At 45.4% G+C, this 25103-nt stretch overlaps 1 protein-coding gene across 1 annotated transcript in view; it reads left to right on the plus strand.

The window, feature by feature from the left end:
* The first annotated feature begins 3644 nt into the window (after window positions 1-3644).
* GGT5 (gamma-glutamyltransferase 5) overlaps window positions 3645-25103 on the plus strand; it is a 53905-nt gene continuing 32446 nt past the window's right edge. The window contains exons 1-4 of the mRNA XM_075275680.1: window positions 3645-3911; window positions 11524-11654; window positions 15977-16072; window positions 16812-17001. Of these exons, the coding sequence (XP_075131781.1) occupies window positions 3748-3911; window positions 11524-11654; window positions 15977-16072; window positions 16812-17001 (581 nt within the window). The 5' untranslated portion in view covers window positions 3645-3747. The remainder of the gene's footprint in view (window positions 3912-11523; window positions 11655-15976; window positions 16073-16811; window positions 17002-25103) is intronic.

Genomic DNA, 25103 nt, shown 5'->3' on the forward strand with positions numbered 1-25103 from the left:
ATTAATCTGTCATCTTTCTAAGCTTTTCAAGTAGTAAACCATAAGAGATTTCACATAAAACATACAAAAGGGCACTGTCCAGCACAAATACAATGACCTTCTTGAAATCTCGTGACTTCATATATCTGTTCATATGTCATATAAAGCACTTAATTGTATAGTGGTCACGCTTCACTTGTTTGGGAAATTCATAAGTATTTAATCTCATAGTAATCTTCTGGCATTTACATTTTTGTTACTTTTCAGTGTCAGTTCTAATTTTTGGATCACTTTAATAAAAATTGGAAATTTTTCCTTTAACCCCTTCTGCAGAGTGTTGAAATTTGTACTTTAAAGGGGTTGACTAAGACTTAGTGTTGATAGCCTATTCTTAAAATAAGGGTATAATTGCACATAGCAGATTGCTGAAAGTTCTTTGATTAAAAATCTATTTCATACATCTGAATGGAGTTGTGACTTTGTGGTGGAACCAGTAGCAGCGCTGTATTCTACCAGGTTAGAAGAGGGTACAGGTTCCCTGTATTTCCATAATTTCAGGAGCACCAAACAGACAGCAGAGAAAGGGTGCACTATCTGCCCAGACTTCCAAAAACACAATGTGTGTGACTGACAGGACTCTAGTGTAGCCTCAGTAAAGAGACCATTGAGGAGTTATCACACTATAGACAGTGGAGCTCAGAGATCTCATGTAGGAAGGCGCATCGCTGGAATCACAGTCACAGACAGAAGTAGCTGACTACAGAAGAGAGAGGGTGCCCTGAAAGAGAGGCATGGGCTTCTATAAACCCAAAGTTTCTGCAGACAGGTTGTTAAAATGTTTAGTTTTTGTTTTCCTATTGCTTATATAGCACCAATATATTCCCCAGCAGAGATTGTTTCCAGTCCTATTGGAACTATAACTGAGACATGTTGCAGATGTTATCTGTTGTCAAATTTAAAACCATAGCTGGCCCCGATGCTGCACAGCAACAGTGCAAATTACTAAGCCATTGTTTTGCCCCCTTACCTTAGAAGGTTTGTCTGGGATGAAGTGATATTTCTAAACTAAGGTATGCACCCTCCCCCCACCTAACCTCTAATTTACTCACTTTAGCAAAAATGTATATTTACTCATATTGCTGTGACCGCCCCAGGCACATTGTTAGATTTTCCAGCAATGTTTTTCTGTTTCTAAAAATGGAATATTATCATTACTAACCCCCTTCCCTACCTGATCATACTTACCTGTCTTCTTTGTCCTGATCTTCGGGGCACAGAAATTTACTTTGTTTGGGGGGCCAACCTCCCACGCTCTATTGCACAGGCACCAGCAGATGGTAAGAGGAGGAGGAGCTGGACCTGCAAAAAGACATGATCTATTGTGCCCAAGAAGATCCAGACAGGAAGATAGTTAAGTATGATGGGGTGGGGGGGAGGACGAGGTAGTTAGTTAGGAAGGACTTGTCGTAGGCGGGCTAGCTAAGGAAACAGGGAGGGAGTGTGAGGAATTATGCTCCATTGTGGACACCCATTAACAATTATTATAATAATCGGAGACCGAGAGGGGGATACAAACATAAACACTGTTACTTACTTATCCCTGCGCTCCCTGCTGTCGGCTATCTTCAATGACGTCAGGGATGTCATGTGACCAGGGGCCTGCGTTGCGACACATAAGGACGCAGGCCCCGGTCATGTGACATCTGAGACGTCACACAAGTAGGCCCCGAAGCCTTCGCTGAGCGTGGAGAGGTAAGTAACACTGTTTGTTATGTTCGTTTGCCTCTCCTCGGCCTCTGATCATTATACTCGGGGGTCTGAAAAGACTCCTGAGTATAATAATGATGTTTGCGGGGCCCGCGGTGTCACTTACCGATCCCGGCCGCTGCCAGGATCGGTAAGTAAGTAGGGCCCGTTACTGGCTGGAGTAACTCCAGCCGGTAACTGCCTATTAAAAAAATAAAATAACGCAGCAGTAGCGGCTGTCGCCGGGCCCACTAATGTCCTGGGCCCTCTGGCAGCTGCCTCCGCTGCTTCCCCAGTAGTTACACCACTGATCATGGTGGTTGTAGGATAAAAGAGCAGGAAGCTATGCATGTAAACAAATGCAGAAGATGCCAGGAGCTACTAGAGAAACCCAGAAATAATTCAAAACACTGCTAAAGGTATTTGGGTGCACTTACTAACCCACTAATAGCACTAACGGACCTTTTTTTATTTAAAAAAAAAAATGTTTCCCGGAAAACCCCTTTAATGATATCAACTCTGGCACTATACAGTACATGAAACTCATGGTTGCTGGGCAGCCATGATACTGTACCACATAAAAAGGTTGGTATACAAAATGAGAATGTTGGGACTGGGGGGAAAACATATGCATTTGGGTTAGAAACTGGTTCACTGATAGGAAACAGAGGGTACTTGTTAATGCTAAATATTCAGACTGGGCCACAGTCACCAGTGGGGTGCCACAAGGGTCAGTATTAGGTCCTCTCTTGTTTAATATCTTTATTAATGACCTGATAGAGGATTTACAAAGCAAGGTGTCCATATTTGCAGATGATACTAAACTTTGTAAGGTAATCAAAAATGAGGAGGATAGTAGAATGTACAAATACACAAAGGGACAATACAAAGAACTTTCTAAGGTTTTTTTTACTCCTAGGCCAGTGATAGTGACAAGAGGACATCCTCTATGTCTGGAGGAAAGAACGTTTCACCAGCAACGTAGAAGGGGATTCTTCACAGTAAGAACAGCGAGGCTCTGGGACTCTCTGCCCCAGGAAGTGGTGATGGTGGATTCATTATAGAAGTTCAAAGAGGGCCTGGATGCCTTTCTTGAAGAGAACAATATTACGGGTTATCGATTCTAGATTTTAAGGACACGTTGACCCAGGGTTTTATACTAACTGCCAGATTGGATTTTTTCCTCTGAAATGGGGCAATTGGCATGAGCCTCATGGGTTTTTTTGCCTTCCCCTGGATCAACACTGTAGGGAGCGTAGGGTTATAGGTTGGACTTGATGGACTGATGTCTTCATCCAACCTCATCTACTATGTGACTATGTAACCTTGCTACGGAGGTTACCTGCCTATTGCTATCTTGCTGCATCTGAAACTATCCACTGTCTTACTGGTCTAGCTATGTCCTCCTTTATTGGGTTGTTTGGCCCCAAATAGATTTTTCATACTGATGACCTATCCACGAAATCGGTCATCAGTATCTGATCTGTGGGAGTCTGACACAATATATAACTTGTTTTTGCATTTTTTTTATGCTTACTTGTATAGCGCCATCATATTCTGCAGCGTTTGACAGACATTGACAGTAACTGCCCCATATATGGCTCACAATCTAACTAAATTTCTTGCGAATCTTAAAGTTAGCACTTCCTATTCCTTCCCAAGAATTATTTAGTATGCTTTAAATAAATACAATACATTAAAATCTGAGTCATATTTGTTACATTCGTGTGGTGGAAGCAAACAATGTGTGTGTGTGTGTGTGTGTGTGTGTGTGTGTGGATGTGAAGGGGGGTAGCGGTGAGAAGGAGGGAGGGATTTGGAATGCTTAAAGAAATATTTCATCCTGTGTAAAGTGAAAGTTTCTCCTCTCTCCACAAGACAAATGAGAGAAGCACTCGAGAAGTTTGAAGAGAACTTTAGGGAATAAGGAACTAAGAAATTCCAAGAAAGACTTCACAGACTGTAACCAGCAGATTGCTTGTTCAGTTCTATAGAAGAGAGGCTCAGATACAGACTGATACAATGAAGTTATCCAAAACGTTATGTTATTCCCTCATTATTGCGGTTTTTGTGTCTATTGTGGTCATTATTCCCTTAGTACTTTTACTTAAAGACTCGAACTGTGAAGAAGGATTTATAAATGGGGCTGTAGCTGCGGACACCGAGATCTGCTCAAATATTGGCAGGTAGGTGGCACTAAAATAGAATGATAGTAGAATGAATGGATTCTGTCATACCTATAGGAACTTTATTACTATCTGCAACATAATTTAACTAAAGTGTAATGCGGTTAACCATCCCCTTCTAGAGGGTCTGTCATCAGTTTTGCATGCAGTCCTTCTGGAATTCACTTTTTGACACAGACTATGCAAATTTTAAGGAGTATGCTACTTCTGCAAGCAATGGATGTTGTACAGGAACACCCAACATAGATTAGAATAATGTATTTGCCTCCTTTTGATAAGTGTATATTGCCTAATAAAAGTAGAATGTGCATGTAGGGGTGAAATGTTGCTCGTGTCTGCTAAATAAAACTTGTCTCCAGTGATTTATTATCTGCTGGAGCACATGCTATCATATTGACGTACGTAATAGAAGCAAATCTGAAAGGGGAATGTCTGGAGCCATAAATGATATGCGGGCAGCAGGGGAGGGCTGGAAAATAAAAATACATTCACACTTACGCTAGGTTCACATTGGCATTCAAGCCTCCCTGCCCTAGATTCCGCTTAAAATCAGCTGAAAGAAATGTCTTGCAAAGAGAACTTTTCTCTCTGCCATTTTCAGCAGAAACAGGGTGGAAACTTAGTGCACCCCTTCGCGGGTTTCCAATTGTAACCACTTTTTAAGCATATTGAGTTTCTGGTTTTTGGGTCCCTGAGCAGACCCAAAGGATGGAAACCCGAAGGTTAGTGTGAACCTAGCATCTCCTGCATCTTCTCCTCCGTTCCTACAGTGGGTTGGCCACTACCTCCAATGCTTGCTCTGTATGGAGAATGTCTGCAATGGTGATGTCAAATTGATGGAACCGCTGCAGGGAATCAGCACTCTTAGCTGTATGCTGGTGAGAGGAGTGTTTGGCTGGAGCTGTAATATCAACATGGCATCACTGCTTCAGCCACTCCACATACAAACAGAATGGCGGAGATCACCCAACATAGGATGGGAGGAGAGGATACAAATAAATCTGAAGGCATTTTTATTTTCTACTAGCCCTCCCTCGCTGCTTGCCTTCAATTATTTGATCTCAGACAATCCTTTTAGGGGTTTTTCCTATATCAGTCTTTCATGGCTGAGATGGGAATAGACTTGTCTTCATTTCCTTGAGGTAGTCGGGAGATACGGAAACAGTCAAAGACAAGGACACTGTTTCCATAACCCCACAGAGGTAAATAGAAGTTAGACTATAGCACAACTAGCTACACTGTTTCCTGAAGTTATGCTGACAGTATATCTTGCTTGTACTGTGATATCTTCAGAACTTCTATTTACTTCTAAGGGAGGTACAGACACTGTATAGAACAGCCTCATTTGGATGTTTCTGTAACTCCTGACCTTGTCGTTTTCTGAATGAGCCTTGTATTCCTATCTCTGCCATGTGTGTCTGATATTGGAATACCCAGCGCTACACCTCCCATGAGGCGACCTGAAGCGACCGCTTCAGGCGGCGCTATGCCAGGCCCCTGGGGGGGACGTGGCATTTTTGCTGACCTAAGCCAGTCCAGGACAAGCTGTCCCGGACTGGCTTAGCGTCACCGTCTCGGCAGCCCGGCACAGGAAGCGAGCGCTCAGGCAGAGAGCAGGTCCTCTCCCTGCCTGCTCTCTGCCTGCTAACGCCGCCCCGTCCGCTCCGCCTGGGCGGGGTGGGGGAGCTTTCTGTCGTCCGCCTCAGGCGGCATAAAAGCCAGGTTCACTTTTCCTTATCTTAGGGACGGATTTCCTCTGGTAGAGTCTTTTATATCCTTACTGCTGATACAGTAAAGACCCCCTTCTTTTTTCTAGCTCTCTTATTATACTTACCACCCAGGGTATTAATTGATCATTGGACAGCTCTTTACTGACTTCTGATAAGTTTATACGTAGTGATTTGTTTGCCCTTAAAGGAAGTCTGTTACCAGAATCACCATATTAACCCTGAATCAAACAGTGTTTTCCCCTTGTAAATCCGTGCCTTCATGAGTTCACATCTGTGTTCGGTATTCCATTCAAGGAGTCTGCTTGGGGACCCCCCAAATGGAATACTGAATGAATTAAAAAGCGGTTCGCAAAGAAAGCACATAAACCCCATAGACTATAATGGGGTCCGTGTGTTTTCTGCGCGGTGTCCGCACGAATCATGTGGAGACAAAAGTGCTACTTGAAGTACTTTTCTCTCGGCGTGATACGTGCAGACACTGCACAGAAAACACATGGACCCCATTATAGTCTATGGGGTTTATGCCAAACACAGATGTGAATTGGGTCTTACCAAGATAGATAATTTTTTTGTCAACCCGCAAATTTGCTAGGTAATCTGATATTGCACTGTTAGGATAGTGTAAGAACAGCTTCTATCCTACTTTGACACTAGGCGTATGGAATGACTTGCATATAGTGAGCCCATTTCAGAAGAGAGGTGTGGGAAATGGCAGAAGATCTGTAGGAAACCTGAGGAAGAGATATCATTTAGTTTAACAATGGAGAGGAAATAAGAGGACTTTCTTTTATTCCCTTACTAGCTACTTTCCTATTCTTAAGTGACATGTCACTAGCAGGATGTAGTTTGGTTTTGTGAACAACCATGCAAAAACTAACATGGAAAAGGTTAATGTCATCCACAAGTCACACTCAGGACAATCCTGGCCCATCTGCTTCCTGAGATAGATTGTGTCGTGAAATAATAACCTCCATGATTATTATACAACTATTAAGAGAAATAATCAGGAAGTATAGGAAGGAACATGAAAGTGTTTACATCCTCTCTCACAATCTATAGTAAAGAATCCAGGGTTACACATGTGAAGAGTTACATAGACATACCTACTTAGATAAACCTCCCAACCTTTAGAGATTAGAAAGTGGAAAAATTCCTTCATGCCAAACATTCAAATATGTGTCTAAACCTGCCTTTCCCTGTCCATACATTTTCAGTCCCCTTTGTACTTTCATGCAGTAACATTGCCTCTTTATATCCCTTAAACTTTCATAGGGTTCTTTGAATGGCTCACAGTAATAGTGTTTCCAAGGGTAATAAACATCTAAGGGCTAGTTCACATGGATTTTTTTCCAGGCAGATTTTGGCGTGGAATCTGCCTTCAAAAAAGGCTCCCATTCATTTGAATGGGAGCCGCTCACTTTTTTTTCCTGTTAGTGATTTTTTTCCCACTAGCGGGAAAAAGAAGCGACAAGCAATGACTGAGACAGCAGCGGCGTCCACGGCGTGAGACTCACTCAGGATTAGGCCCATTTATTTGGGCCTAATCAGGAGCGGGATGCCGTGACGTAATGCCGGTGCACTGCACTGGTATCTCGTCTCAGCTAGTCCCGCGGAGAGTTCACACGGCGGAAAAGTTTTCCGCTGTGTGAACATACTGTAACTTAAGTGTCCCCTCACAGTAATGACATTATGTACTTTCTAACATTGATGGCTTATGCTATTTACTTTTTCTGATGCTAGACTCTGCACGATTCCAACACATTTTATGGAAAAAATATTGCAGCATGCAGCACTATTTTATCTGGTGAAATGGCTAACCTATTACAGTTTCTACAGGAGCTAATTTTTACCAAGATTTCTGAAATCACTCAACCCTAGTCCATATATCCAGGGCTATAGTTACTCGCTCATGAGACAGCCAGGGAAAGTTGTGCATCTCGCACCCTCATATTGGCACTAATGCTAATCCAGACATCTGGGTTCTGTCAAAGATTCAGTTTGTTGTTCTGAATTATTTAGAATAACAAACTGAAAAGCAGTTCCTGCCTCTTCATATAACAATCACACTTCACAGCACCAGGATGGAAATCTACGTCAGTTGGTGTAGATTTCCATGATAACTCATGCCTCAATACTGGCGTGACTCAATATAGTGAGTGAGCTACAGAACAAGGGTTGTGACGCACATTTGGCACAAGGAAGAGCCTTGAGATAAATGGATGCCACAATATAGTTTTCTGGCACAGAGGGACTGGTAAATCTCCCCCATTATTACTATGTTTGAGGATTATTACTGTCGAAGCTGCATTATCAATGTTTATAGGACACACATGATCACTATTAGTGAATGGGGCCTAAATCGGGCACTGTTATTGACTACTATAGCAGAGCCTCGCTGGGGAACTTCATTAGTATTCATCAATGTCAGAGAATACTAATGAAAGGGGTGGCAAACTGCTTGAACATCTCTGCCTGAAAGATGTTGCCCACTTCATTAGTATTCACTGCTCGAGGCTTCCAGTCACTGGAAGTACTAAACTGTTTAGGCAGTGGCATAACAAGTGTCTTGTGGACCCAGGTGCAAACTATTGTCTGGGCGGTGGCCCCCACACAGTATTACATGCCCAGCAGTGCACCCCCCCAGTATTACATGCCCAGCAGTGCACCCCCCCAGTATTACATGCCCAGCAGTGCCCCCCTCTCCCCTACACTATTATATGCTCCCAACAGCCCCCCTCCGCTCCGGTGCTATTATTATACTCTGGGGTCTCCTCAGACCCCAGAGTAAAATAATCGGAGGCCCAGGGAAAGTAAATAAAAATAAAAAACACTAATACGTACCTAGCCTCACCTTTCCTGGGCATCCTGGGGCTCTGGCTGTCTTCAGCATCTTTGGCCATCTTCCCGACGTCTCTGCTGAGGCCTGTGATTGGTCCTCAGCGGTCATGTGACATCATTATACCGCTGCACCCCATCTGACCATTGGGGCCTGATCACATGACGGAAGATCGCCGGAGAGGTGAGTATATTTATTATTTTCAGTCACCTCCCCTGGCTAGCATCTATTGAAAAGCGGCCCTACGATATGCCGGGGCCCCTTTTCATTTACAATTTATATATTTCATTTATATCTATAGCAGTCGGGGAACCAGGCTTTCCCCGACAGCTGTCATAGTGGCACCGGGCCCCGGCCATCTCCAGCTGGCTGCTGGCCCTGTACCTTGCCTGGCCTGATCGCGGTCACACTCCCTGCGACCATGATCATTACGCCCCTGTGTTTAGGGCCACTGGGGGCATTTAATACTGTGTGGAGCATTAAACTGCAAGGGAAGGCAATAAGGTACATTATATAGTATGTGGGTCACTGGGGAACATTATATATTCTGTGTGGGGGCCATGGTACAGGAAACTTTAAGATATACTGGGGAGAATGGGGCTCACAAATGCATATTGGACTGATTTGTAAACCTTAGCAAATTAATATGATTAAAACTTTCATGGCTTAATCTGCCAGCCACTCATATACTCGTATTTTCACATATCCAGTATATGTGCAAGCCAGTTATAGAATACTATTTACCCTAGGAAAGCGTAACAAAGGAAAGCTTCAAGTTACACCTTTTACTATTTACTGCAATATTTAATATTGCAGTGAATAGTATAAGTGATCAGTAAAGCTGGGCTCATATGTGGGTTTTTTGGACCGGATTTTGACACAGACGCCTCATACAGTGTGCCTTGCCAAAAAGTTTGATTTTTGTCTCATCTGTCCACAGGACATTCTCCCAGAAGCGTTGTGGCTTGTCAACATGTAGATGGTTATTATTACTTTGGTCAGATTCAAGTTATTTCTGTGACCATTGTGGGATTCTCTTTCATTAAACGAGGGGTACCAACAATTTTGTCTACGTGCGTATGCCTAATAATTATGTCAATTGACAGGAAACGTCTGACAACAGTACTGAGATTATACTGTCATTGTTTCTTCCAAACATTTGTCAGCCACATAAGGTTCTAATGTGTTAAACAGATGTGTCTTTTTCACATTTAACACAGTTAGTAAGCTTAGTTATGCACAATATAAACTGTTTCAATATATATTAATGGCAGCAAGAAACCTCATAGTTTCCAATTGCGTTGCTTACTGTTTATACTAATGTAATCTATCTGTATTCTGTATCTTTTGCTGTTATGCAATAAATACATGTTGAAACTAAAGTTAGGAAGAATCACGATTCCCCTGAATTTCACTTTTAGATATGTATGCCAATAACGAAAAAAAGAGACTCTGGAAAAGCTCTGAGCACAGATAAGTGAGAATCTGCAGCTGGGTCACTGGCAACCAAACATCTGGGCAGAGTGCCATAAGATTTCTAGAAGATGCTGTTCTCTTCTTGAGTAAACATTGCTGTACTTCTTACCTACTTAACATCTTTGTTCTAGACACTGTTGGTACATGACTGCGAGGCATTCTACTAACAATTCATGTGTCTACAATTTGTCATCCACACACATTATTGGGGTCACACAATTTGTACTATGTTTTTGTCCTTTCTTGTTTTCATGTCCATTTAAAAGCAAGGAAAGAAGGCCTGACCTACTAAAAAAGGTTACATGAGTATATAAATGCCCTTGTCAGATTTTCTGCTAGCAACAGTCTCTGTCAAATGGACAGCACACAGGCGGCACTGCCAGAAGACTATAATGGGGCCCGTGTGCTTGCCACGCGCTGCCTGCACGAATCATGCGGACAGGAAAGTAGATTGGGAACTACTTTCCTGTCCACACGATCCCTGCGGACATCTGTCGGTAAGCACACGGACCCCATTATAGTCTATGGGGTCCGTGTGCTTTTACAGCAGATCGCTTGCAATTGTGTTTGTATTCCGTTCGGGGGGGTTCCCGATGCGGACTCCCCCGGACGGAATCCAAACGCTGATGTGAACAGGGCATAATATGTAAATTTAGCTGCAAAGTGAATGCTGTGAACACAAAACCCATAAGAAAGTGGTATAAATGCAGTTTCTCTCTATTTCAACCCCATTCTGATTATTTGCAGCTTCCCAGCACATCCGATGCAATATTATATAGTACCATTACAAAGAACAATTTGTCCTGCTAAAACGAAGTCCTCACTTCTGGAAGATTTGTAGTAAAAAATGAAAATCATAAAATGGCTGCTGTAGAAAGGGGATAAAATCTTGGTGCAGATGTCAGCAAAGCTCAGCAGACGCTATTTCATGTGATCACTTTTGTATGTTTTTATTATGCTGCTATTTATAAAGAAGTAGGATTAGAAATGTCGCAGCTGTTCTACGTACAGATGTATTTGAAACCATCACTAAAGAAATGCTTTTACTTCAATATGCTCGGCCAGCTTGATACAGGTCAGGAGGTCACACAAAAAATATAGGGTTAAGAGGATATCGTCACTCCTTAGGGAGAGACCACCATTTAGGTGTGTGGAGTCTTATTAAGCCATTTGTGCTCCACTGTGAAGAGGATCATGAGAAGAATATGGAAATCTATATGCAAATCTCCCTAAGGAGTGACGATATCACCTTAACTCTGTCTAGAGGCCTCTCGCCTCTGCCAATTCAGTCTTCTCTGCGCCGGGCTGAAGAGATCCAATCAGATCGAAACAGCTGTCCTCGGCTGAGAAGACTGGCTTGGTAAAATCCTACATCATTTGCAGCAAAGGCCTCTGGGAAGGTCGGGCATGATGTTAAAGGGAGCGCCCTCTATTGGGCTGCATGACTGAGGCACTGTCTTCCAATTTTACATCATGGAAGACAGATTTGCATATTCTTCACAAAAAATATATAAATATATGATGTAAGTTTAATTTCTTGAGCTATTGAGACATTTCTTTTTCTTTTTAGAGACATCCTGAAGAAAGGAGGTTCTCCTGTGGATAGCGCTATTGCTGCTCTGCTTTGTACATCAGTAATGTATCCACAGAGTATGGGTCTCGGAGGAGGAGTCATTTTTACTATTTATGATGCTTCTACAAGTAAGTGGCTTCATCCAAAGAACTGCTTTGGATGCAAAAGTCTAAAAAAGCACCTATATAGTAATTGATAGTTTATTTGTAAGTCTTGGAATGAACAACATGAACATTTTTCCATCAATGTTGCCGTGTAACTAATATGGACCAAATGGCAGACATCACTTTTAGTGAGAATTGACTTTGGTTTACTGCTGCTTATACAACACAAGGATAATTCTTTGCTCCCAATAAGGCGGTCATATGGAAGTGGGACTCTCACCTGGAGAAACCAATACCATTACAGGTATTCCCTATAGGTTGATTTGATCAGCTAATGTTTTTCTGCAGTACTGGTTCAATGCATGGGAAGTGTTTTATATTTCTATATTTTGGTAGAGTTTGTGGGATATATCAAACATTGAGCAAATGGATCCTTGCAGTGTTATACTGCAGTGTGCACATTAGGAATTAAAGGGGTTATCCAGCTTCTAAAAATGACCTGCAAATACATCAACTGCACTGCTAAATACTCATGGTTCCCTTTTACATTTTGTTGTTATTTTGGGTTATAACCACACACTACCAGCAGCCCTTAGGTTTGTTCACACGGAGGAAGATGGATTTCGTGTGTGAACATACCACGCGGTTAGCTGCGACAGAATGACAATGCAGTGCACCTGTATCCAGTTGCAGCATTCCTCTCCGGATTAGGCCCAAATGAATGGGCCTAATTAGGAGGGAGTCTCACGCCGCGGATGCCGCAGCTGTGTCAGCCAGGGAATCCGCGGGAAGAAGGGGCATGTCGCATCTTTTTTCCGCTACTAGCTAGTAGAAAAAGAAGCGAGCTGCTCCCATTGAAGTCAATGAAAGCCGTTTTTGGCAGCGGATTTTGAGGCGGATCACGTGAACTAGCCCTTACTGTATATGGTGAGTTTTGTAGCCCCGACTTTCAGTCCTTCATCTTAATTAATAGTTTAACATTTCAACATTCTGTAAATAAGGAAAAGTTTTGCAGATTCTTAAAGATTTTCTCTAAACATCTTAGTGGTAACAGTCTTTTGTCTTGACTTGTTGCCAGTTGATGCAGGGACTGTTTATTGTCTGGGATTGTCAGAAATCCACTCGAGATTTTTTTTTTTATTGTGGACAGATTATCAGGTAGAACATGCCTAAGATGACTTGGCCACAAAAATGGAATCTGGTTTGGTGCCAGATCATAGAAAGTTCCATTAAACATTTGGCAACCTATCGAGACAAAAGTCTGTCATCACTAAGACATTTAGAGGTATTCTTTAAAACCCTGCAAATTTTTAAATTACTTAAATTTGCAAAAAATGGTTATATTATAATTGTCTACAAACTTAAATATGGCAGTGTTCATGGAAAACCCTTTTAGCTAAAGGCTCCTTTTTAACATTTACGGCTTTCAATGTGTGATCTTCAAATTCTAACCCCCTCTAGTCATAAAAACTAAAGGGTCACAAACCTTGGTAAAGTGCTGTGACAACACATTTTTGGTACCTTGAAGGGAACCTGTCAGGTGTTTATTTTCACCATAAACTGGCCATGTCAGGTGCAGGATGAAATCATTCCCTTTCCATTGGTGCCTTCTGTAATCTTTCTGTTGCAGCAGAATGAAGCTATAAAAGTTAGAAAGCTGAAAAATTCATGTGCAAAGTAACCTAAGTAGTCACATGGGGCGAGGAGCATCTTCAGCCTAGTCATGCTATCTGCTGTCATGCTATCTGCTAGTCACACCTGCTGGGTGTAATTTACTCCTCCCCCTTGACATCAAGGCATGAATTGACTGTGAGGGGGATGTCACTCATGCCCAGGAGGTCTGATTAGGAAGGAGACAGTCTGACTAGGCAGAAGCTCCTCCCAACCCAATAATCATGGCTCGTAAAGCCGGCTTTATGCGCGCTCCCATTGAAGTGAATGGGAAGTGTTTAGAAGTGCTCGCGTGTACGGCTCGGAATGAGCCGAGCGCTTACGCCGTGTGAAGGGGCCCTAAGAGCTGAAGTTTATCTCCACTACTTAGTCCTATAGTAGACACAAAGTATACATAGACTTACCGTGTTTCCCCGAAAATAAGACAGTGTCTTATATTAAATTGACGTCCTAAATATAGGACCTGTCTTATTTTCGGGGGACGTCTTATGACAACTGGCAGTCATGCTGGCACTTCCTTAGCGGAGCGTCAGCATGACTGCCAGTTGTAGGTAGTGTAGGGGAGGGGGGGGGGAAGGTATCATACTTAACTTTCCCATCTTCATAGTAGCGCTGGTGCTGCTGTTCGTCCCGGCAGTGGTGGGCGGGACTTAGCGAGCCTTCGGGGGACGGGGCTTAGCGGGCCTTTCGTGGGCAGGGCTTAGCGATCCTCACTTCACTGACACAGCAGCTGGCTGTATGCTGCACTCTGTGCTCCGTGAGCAATCTCTATATAGACACCCACTGACCGGGTCCCGGTCAGGTGTTTTTCTGGTGCTGCTCTATACAACTATTTTTGAAGCTATATACTCTGATAGGCTGAAGGTTATTATTGAACAAGACTGGCCACTAGTCTCCTACCCATGGAATAAGCAAAACTGTAAATGAAAACTATACAACAATAAACTATATCACAATAAACTATATCACAATAAACTATATATTATTCTGCTCAGCTCCTTTTTATATATAATGTATTAGAGCGGGTTCACATCTGCGCCTGAACTCTGTTATGCATGTTTCCGATTTCTGCAGAAGACGGAAACCTGCATTCACTGCCCACTGGTGAGCACCGTGAGCGTTTTGTGCTCTCCGCGGCGACACGTTTTTTTTTTTTAATCGGACAAAGTCCTGCTTGTTCGACTTTGTGTCTGGTTAAAAAAAAACTGTTTAGCCACGGAGAGCACAAAACGCTCACGGGCGCTCACAGCCGGACACTTTTCAAACCCATTCAAATAAATGGGTTTGAAAAGTGCCTGCCGGTTTCCGTCTCCTGCCCAGTTTTTCGGGCAGGAAACGGAAACCTGCATAACAGAGTTCGGGCGCAGGTGTGAACCCGCCCTTACTTACAAATCACATTAGTCAACATGACAGGTTTTCTTTAAAGTGGTTGTCCCGTAAATAAACTCTAAATGCAGTGGCATAACCAAAGGCTTGTGGGCCGCAGTGCGAACTCTGTTCGGGGCCTCTACCACCTCCTTACAACATTTTCTTGATAGTGATGGTTATGGGTGCTGTAGCGGTATCTCAGATACTTGAAAGGGATACAGCTTTACGGTGAGTGAGCAGCGCAACACCAGCATGTAAACAATACTGGGAACTGTGTGCTCTGGGAAACAGCTGATCTGCAGGATCCTAACTGTCTAAGAGATTTATGAGATCAGTTGGGGTTGAACACCCACAATCCTGCTGATCAACTCTCTGAAGATACTGTGGTGCTTTTGCGGGTGCCGTGACTGCTAGCGCCTTTCCATTAACAATATGTATAGTGGTCAGGGAACCAGACTTTCCCCAACTGCTATCATGGTGTTCTGGGGTCCAGGCCAGCTCCAGCGGACCATGGGCCCCGTACTCCTCTGCACCTGGTTGTGGTTGCACCACCTGCGACCACATTCATTAAGCACCTGTCTGTATGCTCTAATAAAGTATAAGGATGTCATAAAAAAGGGTGCCAGGCACCAACTCTCAGAACGTCCCTCTAAGCCAATGGAGAGACCCACTGAGTATTACAAATGTATACTTTGTAGGAACTGGTCCATCTACAGCATCACAAATATGGCCATTCATTTTAATGGCTACCAGGTAATTGTACATTATTTATGCAGTGACTGATGCAGGGGAGATGTACTGTATGTCTAACTGCAAATTCCCCAATAGTAGCACATGATTGCTAGGAATTTCAGAAATTGGATTCAAAGTGGTCAACTTGGACTGGTTGCATTAGTTAGACAACCTCCTTGCACATAAACGAACTGTCTTATTCACAAGACAGCAAAAAGAAGACGTGTGATGGCTGTTTTCGCAACATCCGTCACACAACTGTTTTGAGAGCACATTGAATTTAGTGTGGATATTTTCATGGCCATTTTTTTAATGATCCATTTTTTTATGGTTGTCAAAAAACTGATATGCAGTATCTTCGTCCATCAAAATGGACATAGGTAGAACCATGTGAATAGACCTATTTACATACATGGGTTCTATAATAGTCATGTAACAGCTGTTTCAAAAATGTAGAAAAGTCCAGTCTATGGACTTGCATGGAGGGCCCAGCCATTTTCTTGGACGTTGGTCCATGATAAATGGCAAGGCCATGTGAATAAGCCCTTAGTGTTACTTTTCTCTATTGTCTGCAGGAAAAGTGGAGGTCATCAATGCTAGAGAAACTGTGCCCAAAGAGTTTCCTCTAAATTTAATGGACAAGTGTACAGATGAAAACAGACTTAAAAAAGGTTGGTGCATTGTAAAATATTATGTTATATTTATATTGTGTGTTTTATATGTCACTAAACAGTTAAATTACATATAATTAGATTTTTTTGCTAATTTTATGTCATTTTGAGTCTGAAAACAACTCTTTACAAAGAAAACAGATCATAAGTGATCATGATATCTTGGTTTAGCTCTTGGCTATGCACTTTATTTGGGCATGTAACCACAAATGGCAGAAAATATTATCTCCTTAGCTTCGGCACACTCCCTGCTGATGTTGGCCATCTTCAATGATGGACCAGACGTCACTTGAACTGGGCCTGCTTCATGATGCATTATGACGCAAGCCCGGCCAATGTGATGTCTGGGAGGTCACCAAATAGCCCCAAAGCCTTCCCTCATCTTTCATAGCCCTCTGTACACTATTCCCGGGTCTCCCCCCCTCCCCCCCGAGTATAATGATTGCAGTGTACTTTGGGTTCGTGGACCCGCAGCCTCAATTATCGATCCCAGCTCCTGCTTACAGCTGCCTCAGCAAAAGGGGAAGCACCAGAGGCCATAAGCAGGAGCCAGGATCGGCAAGTAAATAGAACCCGTTACCTGCAGGTAACGGCCTATAAAAACAAACAAAAAACAAACATAAAAAAACAACTGGGGCCCACCGGGCCCCTTAATGTCACAGGCCCTGGGTGTACCGCCCAGAGGTACGCGTACCACAGTTTTAGGACCACTTCTCTAAAATTATGCTGTTTCTTACAGGTGTGCAATGGATAGGTGTGCCTGGAGAACTTAAAGGATATGAGGCTGCTCACAAGAAGTATGGACGGTTGCCTTGGAAAGCCCTCTTTCAGCCTACAATCAATTTGGTGAAAAAAGGAATCAATGTGTCATATGTTCTGCATAAATTCATCAATGCAACAGCAAATGAAATAAGCAACAGTTCATTGTGGTAAGAGCCAGACCTGTGGAAAACATTGAGGCCTTAGGACCCTTGCACATGACCGAGTCCCATCCAGAGAAAACAGTCTGTGCGTGGGCTGTATTTCCTGGACTGAACTTGGTCATGTGTATAGGAGTCACTGGATCATAGTCAGCTCCTGAACGGCCCGATAGCTACAATAATGAAGTGATAGCGTTTAGAGATGAGCAAACACTATTCGAAACTCCCCTTTCGAATAGCATGCACCCTTTGGAATGAATGGATGCAGCCAGCATGCAGGGAGGTAAGCAGCTGGACTCCGGCAAAGTTTGCATGCCGGCCGCTTCCATTCATTCCTATGGGTGCGTGCTATTCGAAACGGAAGTTTCAGGAGTTTCGAATAGTGTTCGCTCATCTCTAATAGCGTTATGTACGGTCACTACTGTAGCATACCTCCCAACTTTTGAAGAACCAAAAGAGGGACAAAATGTGCGGCGCGCATAGCGCGCCGCGGCAAATTTAGCCCCACCCACTTTTGTGTTGACTCCGCCCACTCGTTAATTTTTCATGTGCCCGCACACAGTATAATCCTCCTACAGTCACCCGTAAATTATATGTCCCCCCTCTATCTCTCCCCCAGTTTCATATACACCCTTCATCTGCCCCCAGTTTCATGTCCCTCTTCCATCTCTGCCCCCAGATTCATGTCCCTCCATCTCTGCCCCCAGATTCATGTCCTCTCCATCTCTGCCCCCAGATTCATGTCCCCTCCATCTCTGCCCCCAGATTCATGTCCCACATCTCTGCCCCCAGATTCATGTCCCCTCCATCTCTGCCCCCAGATTCATGTCCCCTCCATCTCTGCCCCCAGATTCATGTCCTCTCCATCTCTGCCCCCAGATTCATGTCCCCTCAATCTCTGCCCCCAGATTCATGTCCCCTCCATCTCTGCCCCCAGATTCATGTCCCACATCTCTGCCCCCAGATTCATGTCCCTCCATCTCTGCCCCCAGATTCATGTCCCTCCATCTCTGCCCCAGATTCATGTCCCCTCCATCTCTGCCCCCAGATTCATGTCCCCTCCATCTCTGCCCCCAGATTCATGTCCCTCCATCTCTGCCCCCAGATTCATGTCCTCTCCATCTCTGCCCCCAGATTCATGTCCTCTCCATCTCTGCCCCCAGATTCATGTCCCTCCATCTCTGCCCCCAGATTCATGTCCCCTCCATCTCTGCCCCCAGATTCATGTCCCACATCTCTGCCCCAGATTCATGTCCCACATCTCTGCCCCCAGATTCATGTCCCTCCATCTCTGCCCCCAGATTCATGTCCCTCCATCTCTGCCCCAGATTCATGTCCCCTCCATCTCTGCCCCCAGATTCATGTCCCCTCCATCTCTGCCCCCAGATTCATGTCCCTCCATCTCTGCCCCCAGATTCATGTCCTCTCCATCTCTGCCCCCAGATTCATGTCCTCTCCATCTCTGCCCCCAGATTCATGTCCCTCCATCTCTGCCCCCAGATTCATGTCCCCTCCATCTCTGCCCCCAGATTCATGTCCCACATCTCTGCCCCAGATTCATGTCCCTCCATCTCTGCCCCCAGATTCATGTCCCCTCCATCTCTGCCCCCAGATTCATGTCCTCTCCATCTCTGCCCCCAGATTCCTGTTCCTCCATCTCTGCCACCAGATTCATGTCCCCTCCATCTCTGCCCCCAGATTCATGTCCCTCCATCTCTGCCCCCAGATTCATGTCCCCTCCATCTCTGCCCCCAGATTCATGTCCCACATCTCTGCCCCAGATTCATGTCCCTCCATCTCTGCCCCCAGATTCATGTCCCCTCCATCTCTGCCCCCAGATTCATGTCCTCTCCATCTCTGCCCCCAGATTCCTGTCCCTCCATCTCTGCCACCAGATTCATGTCCCCCATCTCTGCCCTCAGATTCATGTCCTCTCCATCTCTGCCCCCAGATTCATGTCCCCCATCTCTGCCCCAATGTCATGCCGTCCTCTCCTTCATCTGCCCCTCCACGTTCCACCTCCACATTAAACTTACCTTCTCCTCCGCTCCCTCGCCGCCTCTCTCGCTGACACATGCGGCTGAAGGAAGGAGCTGACACAGGTTACAAATACCTTCAAGTCCTGCCACTGCCATATAGTGCCATTGTCTGACTGGGAATTCAAAGAATATATTGGGGTTACAAATACCTTCAAGTCCTGCCACTGCCATATAGTGCCAGTTTCTCACTGGGAATTCAAAGACTATATTGGGGTTACAAATACCTTCAAGTCCTGCCACTGCCATATAGTGCCATTGTCTGACTGGGAATGCAAAGAATATATTGGGGTTACAAATACCTTCAAGTCCTGCCACTGCCATATAGTGCCATTGTCTGACTGGGAATGCAAAGAATATATTGGGGTTACAAATACCTTCAAGTCCTGCCACTGCCATATAGTGCCATTGTCTGACTGGGAATGCAAAGAATATATTGGGGTTACAAATACCTTCAAGTCCTGCCACTGCCATATAGTGCCAGTTTCTCACTGGGAATTCAAAGAATATATTGGGGTTATAAATACCTTCAAGTCCTGCCACTGCCATATAGTGCCATTGTCTGACTGGGAATTCAAAGAATATATTGGGGTTACGTGCACCCACAATTTTTGCTACTGGTATATAGTGCCAATTTCTGAGTGGAAATTCCCCAAATAATTTGGGGATTCATTCACCCTACATCTCAGGCTCTTGCCATAGTCACCCAGGTTGTCAGTGCTGCACCAGCTCGTTCCCAGACAGCTCGGCCCGAAAAACACATTACCTATATAGAGGATTTGGACAATGAAGACAACATGTTCTAAATCAAATGTCTGCACCTTCTCCAGAATTAAAATAAAGGCAGTGTTTAACTTTCAAATAGCACTGCACAAAGGAAGATCTTATCAGCTTGTCTCATGACATGCTACTAAAAAGTGTAATTTGTGTATCTTAATGTAAATATAGTTGTATAAGCTTTTTGAGTTTTAGGCACTGCCAAGTTATTTATTACCACCCGCTCCCTTATAATGATGATGACGCCAAAGTCACTGTGGGTGTTCAGAGCTCACAGCTTTGGTTGACATTTGTCTTGCTCTCTGTCGGTACCAGCTGTCTTTTTGGATACCGTAAAGTTATGTTGACTTTATTAACAGCTATAGAAGCTTTAGCCAGGTTGTGGCGGTGTGTAACCCTAACAACACTAAGTGGGATACACATTAATAGTCAGTCTATATACGCTAAACGTATCACTGAAGTAATTTTTTTTTCCCTCTCCCCTAATATAAGAAAGGAACAGACATTAGACCTAGACCGGGGTTCGAGGCTTGTAAAAATCCAGTATTATTTGTTCTTCATGATGTGAAATATGTGTTGAAAAGCAACCCAAGATGAAGTCAGCCATGTGTGCCAGTGTGTTACTTGGCATGCCTTTGCTGGCCCCAACTGTAAGGGTCACTCTCCATTTCCTCCATTTTCCACTCCCCTTCACACCATTTGTGGTGAAGCAATGGGATGCACTGAAGTGCACCCTCTAGCCTCGTGTGGGACAGGGACATCAGATGCCACTCCAACCCCCTCGTCTTCCTCCGCCAGACAACGGTGCGAAGATGAGAGGAGTGTGCTCTGAATGTTTTCTGCCTAGCAGAGGCTAGTTCTCACTTACGAAAATGGCCCCACTTTGACCTGTATATCAGGCACAATGGTGTAGGTTTCAAAGAAACATGGCACCAACAAGTTGAAAAACGTGGGCCATGCGTGGACCGTGTTTGAGTCTGGCAAGCTCCAGATCTGCTACCAGGTTCCAGCCATTATCACAGGCGCAAAAATGCCAGGCCCCAGGTGTAGCAGGGAAAAAAAAATGCCATCTCAGCCAGGATGGCATCCCTGACCTCGGAGGCACTGTGCTGTCTGTCCCCCAAGCTGATCAGTTTCAGCACGGCCTGCTGACATCTCCCCACGCCAGTGTTACAGCGTTTGCCGCTAGTAGCTGGGGTGGAGGTTTCAGCATCGTAGGGTTTCAGTCTACTCCTGCCATGAATTTTGGCCTGGGAGAGGAGATAGGCCACCCCAGTTTGCACCCGGGGACCAGACTCCACCACATTCACCCTGCCTGTCATTAAAGATAAGCACTGCAGCATCCCTGACTACAGGCGCTTGTCCATGTGTCGGTGGTCAAGTGGACCTTGCAGCAAAGCGCAGAGCTCTGGGCCCGACTGATGTTATGGGACACATGCAGGCGCAAGGCAGGGACAGCACACCAAGAGAAGTAGTAACGGCTAGGCCCAGCATAGGGAGGTGCCCCAGCTGCCATCTGCTGACGGAAGGCCTGGGTATCCAGAAGCATAAACAAACACCAACATCTCCAGGGCCAGCAGTTTATCGATGAGGCTGTTAAAGGCTTGGGCATGGGGGTGGGTTGTGTTGTACTTCTGCCTGCAATGAAAAGCTTGGGAGATGTGGAGTGGCTGGGAAGAGGCGCATGATGGTGCAGGCCAAAAGGGCGCATGAGGGTGAACTCCCCAATGTGTCAGAGATAGGTGTGTAGGTGTCCTTGCATCATATATTCGCACCATACTTGGCTTTGGAAGTTAATTTTGTGCCAAAAAGTGGTTAAGACAGCAATACCTCAGCTACTCCAGTTACACTGTCTATTGACAACTCCAGCCCTGAAATTACCACCTTTGGAAGTGGACCACCACTTCTAAAATCCCAAAGGAAGTAGGCAAGAGATGTGCAGTGCAGAAAAAAAGATGAAAAAATAAGTGTAGGCAGTAGAGCACAGAGGGATCGGAGAGGACAGAGCTGGTGTCGGCCAGGTATTCCCACAACATGCGCCTATACTTGTCCCTCCTGGTGACACTAGGCCCCTGAGTGGCAGTAATTTGTCCAGGGGGGGGGGGGGCATTAACGTGTTCCAGACCTAGGAATAAGTCTTCCAACAGGGTAGAGTTTTGCATGCCTTTGCTTCTACCCACTGTTTTTGCTGCTTAGCTTCCCTCCACATCTACACTGCTTTAGCCCCTAAACATCACCCCAGTTTATGCCTTTGCTTCTACCCTGTTTTTTTGTTGAATTAGCTTCCCTCCACATCTACACTGCTTTAGCCCCTAAACATCACCCCAGTTTATGCCTTTGCTTCTACCCTTTTTTTTGTTGAATTAGCTTCCCTCCACATCTACACTGCTTTAGCCCCTAGACATCACCCCTGTCCATGTGGGGTCGGTGGCCTCGTCATCCACCAACTCCTCTTCCAATTGCGCACTGCCCCCTTACTGCAAACCGCACATGACCACAGCTTGCCCTGATGGCAACTGTGTCTCATGATCCCCACTGAGGTCCAGACAAGTCGGTGGCGGGTCCAAAACCCCAAAATTGGAAGGAAATGGCGGATGCTGCAGTATTTCTAACACCTGTTCCTGGTGCTCGGGCCTGGTCTGTGTTGTACCCTGCACCCTGCTTAACGCAGCTGCCATATCCGGAGTTGTGCTGAGCGCATGCTAATGTTTCGTGTCCAGTGCAATGGATGGGATGGGATTTCACATAAGTCTGCCACCCATGGCCACTGATGGTTGAGCAACTGAGGGAGTTGACTTTGACAAACCCGAGGGTTTTGGAGTTGGAACTACATCAAAGGTCTGTGCTGCTCACACACTCTGCTCAACACATGATATGTTTAGTGGCAGCAGTGTGGAGACGTCGCACAACAGCTGTTGTTCCAGCAGGTACAGGCGTTGTAGGAGTGCATAGAGGCTAGCAGCGGCAACTATAGACATTAAAAACTATCCGCACAAGCGCCACACTTTCACCAGTAGCTCAGGAACATTGGGGTACCTTTTTAAAAAGATTAGCAGCAATGAGTTAAAAACGTGGCCCAGGCATGGAATATGTTGCAGGCTGCCAAGCTACAGAGCCGATCCCAGGTTACGGCCATTATCACACATGACAACATGCCTGGGCCCAGGTGCAGTGGCAAAAACCACATTGCCGTCTCATCGAGGATGGCATGACTCACTTTGTAGGCAGTGTGCTGTCTGGCCCCCAAGCTGATGAGCTTCAGCACGGCCCGCTGACATCTCCCCACACCAGTGTTGCAGCGTTTCCAGCTCGTAGCTGGGGTCAATTTAACAGCGGAGGAGGAGGAGGGTGGTGTTTCAGCCCTCCTCCCAGGAATGTTTTGTGGGGAGACAAGTCAGGAAAATTCTTGAATCAGGGGAGAGTTTTGCATCTTTGCCCTTGCTGCCTATGGACATCCCTTTGCCTCTAGCCACCATTTTCCCTGCTTTGCTTGCCTCCACATCCACACTGCTTTTGCCCCTAGACATCACCCCAGTCCATGCCTCTGCTTTTACCCCCAGTTTTTTATGCTTAGCTTGCCTCCACATCCACACTGCTTTTGCCCCTACACATTACCCCTATCCATGCCTGTGCCTCTAGCCATAACTCTGCCACCCATGGAAACTCATGGTGCAGAAAGTGAGGGAGCTGACTCTGAGGAACCCTTGGGTTTTGTAGCTGGTACTCCATCAAAGGTCTCTGCTGCTCACACACCCTGCTCAACATACGGTATCTAGGGTTTGAGCATGTGGTGACCTCGCACAACAGTAGGTGCTTCAGGCAGATGTAGGCCTTGCTGGAGTGTATTGCAGCTAGCTCCAGGTACTGTAGACTTGGGAAAGTGGGTGTCCAAGTGCCCCACTTTCACCCTTATCTCTGCTAATTTGGGGTATGTTTTTAAAAATCGTTGCACCACTAGATTGAACACGTGGGCCAGGCATGGAACGTGTTGGAGGCTGGCAAGCTCCAGAGCCCTCCAACAAGACAAAAAAGTCTGGCCCCAGGGGCAGCGGGGATAAACAAATTGCCATCTCATCCAGGATGGCATCCCTGACCTCAGAGGCAGTGTGCTGTCCGTCCCCCAAGCTGATGAGCTTCAGCCCGGCCTGCTGACGTCTCCCCACACCAGTGTTGCTGCGTTTCCAGCTCGTAGCTGGGGTTAATCTAACAGCGGAGGAGGAGGGTGGTGTTTCAGCCCTCCTTCCAGGAATGTTGTGTGGGGAGACAAGTCAGTCTACCACATTTTGCGACCCGGTCCATGCCTCAATTACATTCAACCACTGTGCCAAGATTAAAAGTTAGCGTCCCTGTCCGCATGCACTTGTCCATTCATAGCTGGTCACGTGGAACTTTTGGGCAAAGCGCTGAACTTAGGGACCGCCTCATGTTTGGGGAAAAGTGCTGGTGTGGACGGCACAGTGAGGTGGCGCAGTAGCCAGCAGGCCCAAAAAGGGCAGAGTGTCCACAAGCCGGGACCCCAACATCTCCTGGGCCAGAATTTTTGAGATGAGGCCGTTGAAGCCTTGGGCATGTGGGTGGGTTGTGCTGTACTTTAGCCTGGAATGAAAGGCCTGGGAGATGGGGAGTCGCATTGCAAAGTGTGTAAACCACACTCAGTTTGTCCTCGACCTATACATTTAGAAATTATCTCCCCCAGCGAGGAACGTGGCCTCGATGGGGGAATTTTTCTAAGGAAGCTAGAAAAGAGGGCATCTTGGGCCTTGCTGGCTCAGGTCTAGCTTCTGTCATGCAGCTGTCTTCTGCCTCTGGACATCCCTTTGCCTCTAGCCACCTTTTTCCCTGCTTAGCTTGCCTCCACATCCACACTGCTTTTGCCCCTAGACATCACCCCAGTCCATGCCTTAGCTTGTACCCCCAGTTTTTGCTGCTTAGCTTGCCTCCACATCCACACTGCTTTTGCCCCTAGACATCACCCCAGTCCATGCCTTAGCTTGTACCCCCAGTTTTTGCTGCTTAGCTTGCCTCCACATCCACACTGCTTTTGCCCCTAGACATCATCCCTATCCATGCCTCTTCCCCTAGCCATAACTCTGCCACCCCTTGAAATTCATGGTGCAGAAACTTTGGGAGCTGACTTTGAGGAACCCTTGGGTTTTGTAGATGGAACTCCATCAAAGGTCTGTGCAGCTCACACACCCTGCTCAAGATATGGTATTTTAGGGTTTCAGCGTGTGTGAATGACGGACAACAGCCTGTGTTTGGACAGATGTAGGCCTTGCTAGAGTGTTTTTAGGCTAG

This window comes from Leptodactylus fuscus, chromosome 1 (assembly GCF_031893055.1).
Source record: "Leptodactylus fuscus isolate aLepFus1 chromosome 1, aLepFus1.hap2, whole genome shotgun sequence".
Taxonomy (NCBI): domain Eukaryota; kingdom Metazoa; phylum Chordata; class Amphibia; order Anura; family Leptodactylidae; genus Leptodactylus; species Leptodactylus fuscus.